The sequence below is a fragment of the Pipistrellus hanaki genome, assembly GCF_964339955.1.
Source record: "Pipistrellus hanaki genome assembly, chromosome: 2".
Lineage (NCBI taxonomy): Eukaryota > Metazoa > Chordata > Mammalia > Chiroptera > Vespertilionidae > Pipistrellus > Pipistrellus hanaki.
The window spans coordinates 5,657,897-5,667,372 of record NC_140504.1 but is presented as its reverse complement, the minus strand read 5'-3'; the positions used below and the strand labels follow the sequence as shown (position 1 = coordinate 5,667,372).

At 50.0% G+C, this 9,476-nt stretch overlaps 1 protein-coding gene across 1 annotated transcript in view; it reads right to left on the bottom strand.

The window, feature by feature from the left end:
* Positions 1-247: 247 nt before the first annotated feature.
* Positions 248-9,476, bottom strand: part of UMODL1 (uromodulin like 1) — a gene marked incomplete at its 5' end in the record, with an annotated part of 60,051 nt that continues 50,822 nt past the window's right edge. The window contains 3 exons of the mRNA XM_084873837.1: positions 248-746; positions 2,970-3,171; positions 6,564-6,648. Of these exons, the coding sequence (XP_084729963.1) occupies positions 2,990-3,171; positions 6,564-6,648 (267 nt within the window). The 3' untranslated portion in view covers positions 248-746; positions 2,970-2,989. The remainder of the gene's footprint in view (positions 747-2,969; positions 3,172-6,563; positions 6,649-9,476) is intronic.

The following is a 9,476-nucleotide window of genomic DNA, read 5'->3' as shown; positions in this document are numbered from 1 at the left end:
TCCTCATGAATTCATTTTGTGACTTTAAGTCACAAAATTTTTTCTCTGGTTTCCCATTGTGAAATGGTTAAGTGGTACCTCCCCCTGTAGTAGGACTATATCTTAATGGCTGAGAAAATGTTTTGAAAAATATAAAGAATCATATATATTATGTTATTTCTACTTATTATAGAGATTTTTCCTATTAATGGTGTCTTTTGCATCACCACTGTGTGAATAAAATAATATCCTGGTAATGCAGGAGAAAAGTAAGAGCATGTATGTCCACTAGACAATATATTTATTGCTGACCTATTATTAAAAAATAACTTCAAGTGTACTGTCAAATATCTTGGAAAATTAGGAATATTACGTATTTGACAACGAGTACCAAATAGCTGGCTGGCTGGCTGAATGGAGAGATGGATAGATGAAAGGATGGATGTCAAGGGGGAGCAAAACCAGGAAGGGCCACATGGACAAAATGGGACGGTGAAGGGTCTGGGAGCCGCGGGATTGGGATGGCAGAGCTGTGTCCGTGCTGGGTGTGAAGATCCCTGTGTCTGGAGCTGCCGGCATTGCCAACACCATGCCCACCTCTCCATCAGCTCCTCTCCCCGGCCTGCTTGTCCGGAACCTACATAACCAGCCTCCTGGGGCAGCCCGAGGTGATGTATTCATCATCTCCGGGGCTCATCCAAGTGCGGGGCAGAGCAGGCGTCCGTCAGTGTGTGATGAATGAAGACCCGGGCTTGACTCACGGTGACCTGTGTAGGAAAGGTCACCTGGATCAGCAGCTTGCAGCAAAGGAGAGGTCCATACAGGAACCCCCTGGAGCATTGTGGGGGGGTGGGGGGGACGCGGAGGGTTGCCAGCAGCCCTGAGGACAGGATTGCTTCGCTTGCTGAGGGTGAGGGACTGCGCACCAATAAAGGGACAGCAGCTCCATGAGGCACAAGAGGAACCGGAACATGTGCCTGTGGCCTGGACTCTGTGGGTGAAGCCCCGGCGTCAGCGGCAGTTGAGCCTGGCGCACACTGAGCTGGACAGCACATCCTCAGGGACCTGTGTCTCTGTGCTGTCTGTGGAGAAGCCCCCTCGGACCCGGGGCTCCTGTGCCACGTGCCCTTCTGGTGTGTGGAGAGGTGGTGGTTTGTTTACCGTTTTTCGAAGAGCTGAGGTTTGCAGAGACCTGAAAGCTCGTTAAAGGTGGTTTCCAGTGTGGAAGACAGAAGCCCCAGGAGAATAAAAGTGAAGGATAAAAGTAAAACACCATTTTCCCTCGGAGCTTTCATTTCAAGGAGGGGGACGCGCGGCAGGGCCGTGGCACCAACACGCAGCTCCCCTAAGGCATTTAGGACAAGCATGGGCCGGTTACCGGGATGCACATGTTACATACTAAGTGAAATTCACGGAAATCCTTTTGGAAGTCTCCCCAGGGAAGTGACTGGCCTAGCCCCGTGGTCGGCAAACTCATTCGCCAACAGAGCCAAATATCAACAGGACAACGACTGACATTTCTTCGGAGAGCCACATTTTTTAAACGTAAACTTCTTCTAACGCCACTTCTTCAACATAGACTCGCCCAGGCCGTGGTGTTTTGTGGAAGAGCCACGCTCCAGGGGCCAAAGAGCCACACGTGGCTCGCGAGCCGCTGTTTGCCGACCACGGGCCTAGCCCTTCTGTCTATCTGGGCTGTAAGGGCTCCCAGACCCCGGATCAGGGGACACAGCTGCCGGGCGTCCTCGGAGCAGAGGGGCAGGACAAGCCACGCAGCATCTCTCCGGCGCCTCCTCGGACAGCTCCCCCATCGCTGGGGGAGACGAAGGGCCCCGGCAGGACTGCCGGCTTGTGGGGGGGGGCGGTGTGTTGTGACCCGCCTCTGCTCCGTGACCTTGGGGAGGTCCCTGGAGCTCCCTGGGACCGGTTTGCTCACGTTGAGGATGTGGCCTGTATCTATCGCTCTCTGCTGAGCTGTCCTGAAGATCTGTTACCTCAAGAGACTAAGGAGCCGAGCACAGGGAAGGCGGCCTTGGCCTCGGACGCTGCTGGCCCAGTGAGGAAACGGGGTGCATCCACACGACAGTACCCAGACAGGGCACAGGGTGGAGCAGGGTCTTCATGACCCAAACCCCGGGGGGCCCACCCAGAGACGGAGGCACCCCCCTGCGGCTGGTCCTCTTCTGTGGCTAGAGTGTCAGGTGAGCTGAAATTTGCTGCTGTCCACTCCCCTCTCTGGGTCTCCCAGGGAGAGGGGGAGAGGGGGCAGAAGACACCAATTCGCAGGAGGCTTCAGAGATCCCAGGAAAGCTTTCCTCCTGACCCCAACAGCCACTCAGTCCACTGTTGGACCCTGTCACCCCACCTTGAGAATTGGGGATATCTTCGATAACTGCTCCCAAACCCCATAGTTTTTGTGTGTTTTTATGGGTGCATCATTACATGGGCTTGTTTGATTAAATCATCAGCCATTGGTGACTGATTCAACTTCCAACCCCTCCTCCCCTCCCCCAACACCAGGCGATGGAACTAACATTTCCAACCCTCCCATCACATGGCTGGGTCTCCTGGCAACCAGCCCCACCCTTGGGTGCTTTCCAAAGGTCACCTCACAACATAGCAGAAGACACCTTTCCTGCTCCATGGCTTCGGAAACTCTAAAGCCAGGAACAGGGAACGAAGACCAAGTACATGTGTCTTACCATATATACATCACGGGCACAGAATGCTGACGCCCACAAATCCACCTTTTGCCAAAACCATGGAGATACACTGCGTGGCCTCTATCGGTGGTGAAAGCAGGTCACCTGCACCGTGAGTGAGCAGCTTTTGCAAAGCTTGAGTTGGAATCTTGTGAAAAGGCATTAAATCATTTCTGTATACTGTATAGTAGGTCCTTTTGCTTTTGGGAGGACAGCAAGCCTAGTTTCTTTCTACAAACTTAGAGTAGAGTTTATCCAGAGGTTTAGCATCCACACTGGCTCACCCACCTTCCGGGCAGCCAGGGCTCCTAGTCCTGGAACACCTGGTAGCTGAAGTCGTCCGGCTGGGTTTTGAAGTTGTACTTCCCGGTCGTCCTCTGGTAGCGCATAATGAGAAGGGCAGCGACCCCTGTCACCACGGCAAAGACGGCCACCACAATGAGGACGATGTAGCCGGGGGCCAGGCCTGGCTGCACATCTGGAGACTCACCTGCGGGGGATGAGACAGGCACAGGTGGGAGGTCTGCCCCAAGCAGGAGGAGAGCGCGTCCCTGGGCGGGTACCCCTCCGGTCCCCGTCTGGTCCCAGCATTGAGATGTTGTTGTGAGTGTAGAATGGGGCTCAGGCGGAGCCTGGGTAGAGCGAGCTCCCCCGCTTTGTCGGCTACTTTGAAGCATGATCGTCTGAATGTGATTCATCCGAAGCACTGTAGCGGTGAGGTGTGTGCCCACGTACCTGTGGGTTCCCACAGCTGACCAGGAAGGTAAGGTGTCTGAGGACCGGGAGAGCGCAGCAGCCAGCACAGAACAGCCTGCTCAGGGTTCGGGATAAGCCCTGGCCCAGAAGAGGAGGCCATGTGGGAGCAGCAGGCCCTCCGGGAAGAGGTGGTCGGCTCAGCGGGACTGGCTCAAACACTCTACAGTGTGGAGGAGTACGAGCTGATCTTCCCGGGGAGAGGCAAAAACCCACAAAGCACACAGGTGTGTGGATCCAAAAGACTGACAACCAGGGTTCAAATAACTACTTCCCAACCCATGTTCAATGCAGCACTCTTCCCAACAGTCAAAGGTGGAAACAACCCAAGGGTCCATCAAAGAATGAATGGATAAAATGAGGTACACATCCATGTCCTAGAGAAAAAGCAGTGCCTGACATACAGTGGATAGATGAAATAATAAGTAGGTGGATGGATGGATGGATGGATGATTAGAGGATGAATGGATGAGTAGGTGAGTGGATGAATGGAAGGACAGTAGATGGATGAATGAATAGATGGATGGATGGAAGGGTGGATGGATGGATGGATGGATGGGTGGATGGATGGATGGATGGATGGATTAGAGGATGAATGGATGAGTAGGTGAGTGGATGAATGAAAGACAGTAGATGGATGAATGAATAAATGGATGGATGGGTGGAATGATGGATGGATTAGAGGATGAATGGATGAGTAGGTGATGAATGAATGAAAGACAGTAGATGGATGAATGAATAAATGGATGGATGGGTGGAATGATGGATGGATTAGAGGATGAATGGATGAGTAGGTGAGTGGATGAATGGAAAGATAATAGATTGATGAATGAATAAACAGTTGGATGGATGGATAGGTGGGTGAATAAATGGGTGGATGAGTGGATGGATAAAATCCAGAAGATTCACCAAGACCACACAGCTCCTAAGAATGAGAGCCTAAAATCAAACTCAGGTCTCCTAATGCCAGCCCCATAGCTTTTTCCACTCTGGTTTTTACATCATCTGTAACATCTATGAATAAACAGGAGGCATGTACAGGCATGGCAATGCAATGCACATATGTTCCGTTTCGCACAAGGGCCCCAGCTCTGCTCAGCAACTTAAGACAGTGAGGAGGATAGGAAGAGCATGTTGTCCTCGGACCCAAGCCAAAGCCGCCCGAGGGCCAGTGCCAACCCCAGGCCCAGCGCCCAGCACCAGGGCACGCGAGGCCGGGCGTGGCCTGGGAGCTATGGAAGTGCGTATTGCCCAAGTGCTTTGGATGAGAACCAGCAGCTGAGAATGTCTATCCAACTCCAGATCCGCACGCACATCCCGGCTCAGACCCCGCATCCGACACACAGATGTTCTTGTCCCGTAAAATATCAAGAGGAAGGAGGGCCATCAAAATGAGGAAGAAAAACGACAAAAAAGGGGAATAGTGGGATTTCCCAACAATTAGGATTAACCGTAGCTGCAAAAAAGAGGAAGACCTAAAATAACGGTGATGAAGAAGGTGGAAGTTTATTTCTTTCGGGCATAAAACTGGCTAAGTCGGAGCCCAGACGTGGCCCAGCAGCTTCGCACCGCAATGCCCTCGGGGGCCCGGCTCGTCCAGCTCCTGTCCCTGCGGTCCTCACGGTCCAGGATGGGGACTGGCGGCAGCCGTCTGGCCTGCCTTCTAGGCAGCAGGGTGGAGAGGTAAGGAGGACGACGGGGTAAAGCAGGGGCACGGGATGTTCTGAGGAGGCAGCCCTTCCCATCTGCGTCTCATTGCCCAGCACTTACTCATATGGCCACACCTGGCTGCCAGGTTGGTTATATTTTTTAAAAATATATATAGTTTTGCCGGGACCGGTTTGGCTCAATGGATAGAGCGTCGGCTTGGGAACTGAAGGGTCCCGGGTTCGATTCCGGTCAAGGGCATGTGCCTTGGTTGCGGGCATATCCCCAGTGGGGGGTGTGCAAGAGGCAGCTGATTGATGACTCTCTCTCATCGATGTTTCTAACTCTCTATCTCTCTCCCTTCCTCTCTGTATAAAAATCAATAAAATATATATTTAAAAAATATATATATATATATATATAGTTTTTATTCCCAGCTAAAAACTTGGGGTTTTATTATTATGGAAGGAGAGGAGAACAGGTATTGGGGAACAGCTAGCAGTTTTTGTCTTAATACCCAAAGCACACCATTTCCCCAACCATTTTTTTTTTTTTTAAATAGGATAGCCCTGGCTGGTGTGGCTCCGTGGTTGGAATGTCAGTCCATGCACCAAAGGGTTATGGACTCCCAGTCAAGGGCACATACCTGGGTTGCCAGTTTGCTCCCTGCCCCAGGCCAGGGTGCATGTGGGAGGCAACCGGTCTATCTGTCTCTCTCACATCTGGGTTTCTCTCTGTCTCTCTCCCCCACTCCCTCCCTCCACTTTCTCTGAAAAAGCAATAGAAAAAAAAAGTTCTCAAGAGATGATTAACAAAAAAATAAATAAATAAATAAAAATAAAAATAGGATAGATCACAAAGAAAGGAAAATGTCTTCCTAGAAAACTCATAGAAAATTCATAGTTTCACATTGGCTGATGGAAGTTTTATACTGAGAGAGAACAACAGTCCATTTTTTTTGTTTTGCATCTTCTGATTTAGCCAAGCCTAAAATACAACAGACTCCACATTCACATGCGTTTGTACACACATCACATTCGCACTCACACACACCTGCACGCACACACATGCAAATATACAGAATTTGGCCGGCATATAGACTGAGTTCCTTCCTGGTAACAACCCCCTGCATGCAATTATCCAGCGTCAGGAAACTTTACTGCCTTCCCTTACCCAAACATGCATTATTTAAACATGTGCCCACTTGCTGAAGCCTCAGTCTTTCCATCTGCAACTTGGGGACAGTAATAGATCTGACCTTGCAGGGCTGCTGAGAAGAGCAAATTACACTCTGGGGGTACAGAACGGAGCAGTGCTGGGAAGTCGGGGCTCTGCATGAGCATTAGCCGGCATTGTTACTAGTCTTTAGGGAAAATTTTATGAGCTCTGTGTTCCAAGGGATTGCTTTTTGGTTTACATGATGTTGAAATGGGATTGGTGGTGTCTTCTCTTTAGTTTTCTAAACCAAGGCCCCCAACTCACCATCAGACCGAATGAGGGGTCCCCAGGACATCTGGTGTGTTTCCGATGGTTCACCGCTTCTCAGCGACCGAAAGTCATTGCAATTCTGTTGTGTGATGTTGGTTTTTTTTTTTTAAAGGAGAGAAACTTCAATTAGTGGAACAACATTTATGAGAAACGTACCCAGTCTCTGGCATGGTTCCCTGATTCATAGATTTCTTTCCTGCTGGAGACATGAAATCGCGATGGATGAGCTCAGCCAGGGAGGAGGGCTGCAGAGGCCTGGACCACCAGGATCAGTAGGTCCACCTGGGCCACCAGGATTACCAGGACCACCGGGACCACCAGGACCCCCTGGACCACAAGGACCACCTGGACCACCAGGACTGCCAGGACCACCGGGACGACCAGGACCACCTGGATCACCTGGATCACCTGGGCCACCAGGACTACCGGGACCACCAGGATCACCAGGACCACCTGGACCAACTGGACCACCGGGACCACCGGGACTACCGGGACCACCAGGACAACCAGGACCACCGGGACCACCAGGACCACCGGGACCACCAGGACTACCGGGACCACCAGGACAACCAGGACCACCAGGGCCACTTGGACCACCTGGACCACTTGGACCACCAGGAAAACCAGGACCACCCAGACCACCTGGACAACCTGGACAAGGAGGTGCACAAGAGCAGTGAGAGGCAGCACCCCTCGAGCTGTCGCTAGTTACCAGTGCTGGTCCCTTGGCCCCTTGGTTCGGGGCCCTTTCTCAACAAAGCTCTGAGTCACCTTCGCATCTCTGCAGCCTGCAGCCACCACGTGCTCCTTTCCATGCCTTTGCCTAACCCCGCCGTGGCTCATATGTCCCCAAAAGATGTTGAAGCCCTAACTCCCAGGATGTGCGATGCAACCTTACTTGGAGACAGGGTCTCTGCAGATGTTCAAGTTAAGATGAGCTCGCTTGGGTGGGTCCCGGTCCAATATGACTGTGTTCTTATCCAAAGGGGAAATTTGAACACAGACACACATAGAGGGAGAAGATGGGCTTCTACAAGCCTCAGAGATTGACCTAGAACAGATCATCCTTTACAGCCACAGAAGGAACCGGCCCTGTCCACACCCTGGTCTTGGACTTCCAGCCTCCAGGACTGGGAGACAACGAATTTCTATTGCTTAAGCCCGTGGTCGGCAAACTGCGGCTCGCAAGTGTGGACGAAAGGAGCCACATGCTAACCTGACATAGTTCAAGAAGGCCTGTGTGGCAGTCTTGCAAACTCAGAGACCTAAAATAACCACAAAAGGTGGTTTGAAAATTAAATATTTAACTACAAACAGGTTATAGTGGGTAGTCATGTCCTAGGCCGATATTTTCCCTGACAAAGATCAGCTTAGATCTTCTTTACTGAGCCCATTTGCCTTTTTGCCTCTAAGATAACATATCTGTGAGATGTCGGGGTAACTTGTAACTTCCTTTTTACCCCGGACCCCTAAGGGCACAATCAATGGCACCGGGACATTCCCTCATTATTATTGTTATCAAATTAATTGTCTACTGTTAATTATGTTAGAGTATCCAGTATCCATCTCTGTAAGAGAAGCATATGTCCATCATTTCACTTTTTGCCCTGTCCCAGAGGTTTCCCTTCTTTGCTTTATCCCACCTCCCTAATCTATCACCAATGAATTTCATGTAACTCACCTCTGTTCCTTTCCTTTGATTGCAATGTATAAATATAGATGTAACCTTCCATTCTCCGGAGCATTATCTCAATTCATTGAGGTTCTGCTTCCTGGTATATGTTGACAGCTTGGCTCAAATAAACTCACAAAATTATTTACAGGTTGCAATGTGTTTTGTTTTGTTTTGTTTTGTAAACATTACTTGCTGTAGACGCTCACCCAGGATCACCTTGCAGACTCAGACTCGGTGTTAGGATCCAGCAAGCGACCCATTGAGCCCTGCTGGCTCCCGCCGTATCAGGTGAATTTGGGTGAGTTGTCTCTTGGATCCAGGACCTTCCCTTGTTTTGATAGAGGGTCTAACTTTATCTGAGCTGTATTTTAAAATCCTTGAAGTGGAACTAAGATTAAGGGTTAATAGAACCCAAGTAAAGGCAAGACTGGAGGAAAACACGGGTGGCTGGTTTTGATTTTGGCTCTTCAATTGGAATTGCTTTCTGAGAATCTGAGCAAAAACCTTCGCTAAACTTATGAGAGCTGAACTCATTTAGCTCCAGAGAAAAAAGGGGCACATCCTCCCTCCTGCCCGATTCTCAGGTGTTCTTAGGCGACTAAGAACCTTGTGGAGGTGTCAGAGGTCATCCCTCACGACGTGAAGGAGCCCCATAGGGAAATTCCAACTCAATTGTAATTAACTGACTGACTCGTCCGGGGGAGCATCCATAAGGCCTGGTAAGCCAGCGCCCTGAGCCCTTCTGGCTGTTTCAGACAGCCAGGAGGAAAACGGAGGCACGTAAGAGGGTTGAATTGCAACATGAGGGGTGACAGCCTCATGGAGCTCAACCCATAAGCAGTACATTTTGCAACCCACTATATAACACCCCTAAAATTTTTTCTCAGACTGCAGATATTCAATAATAATAATAAATTTTAAAAGATGGGAAATTGCACCTTTGGTTGCTAAACCCCAAGAATCCCAGCCCCTGTTAACACTCCAGCAGGGTGCATGTACAATTCATATGGAATTTCAACTTGCAAGTATCTACAAAAATGGGAAAATTTAACTAAAAATGATACCAATTTGAAATGGCCAAAGAGGGGAACTTTTGACACCCCCAAATTGATTTTTCTGTGCACTCAATTAGAAAAAGCTGGCTCTAAAAGTAAATTAAATGAATGGGAAGCTTATCTTGATTGGAAATTAGAGGCTTCTAGGAGAGGATCAGATAAAATACCTTCCCTACA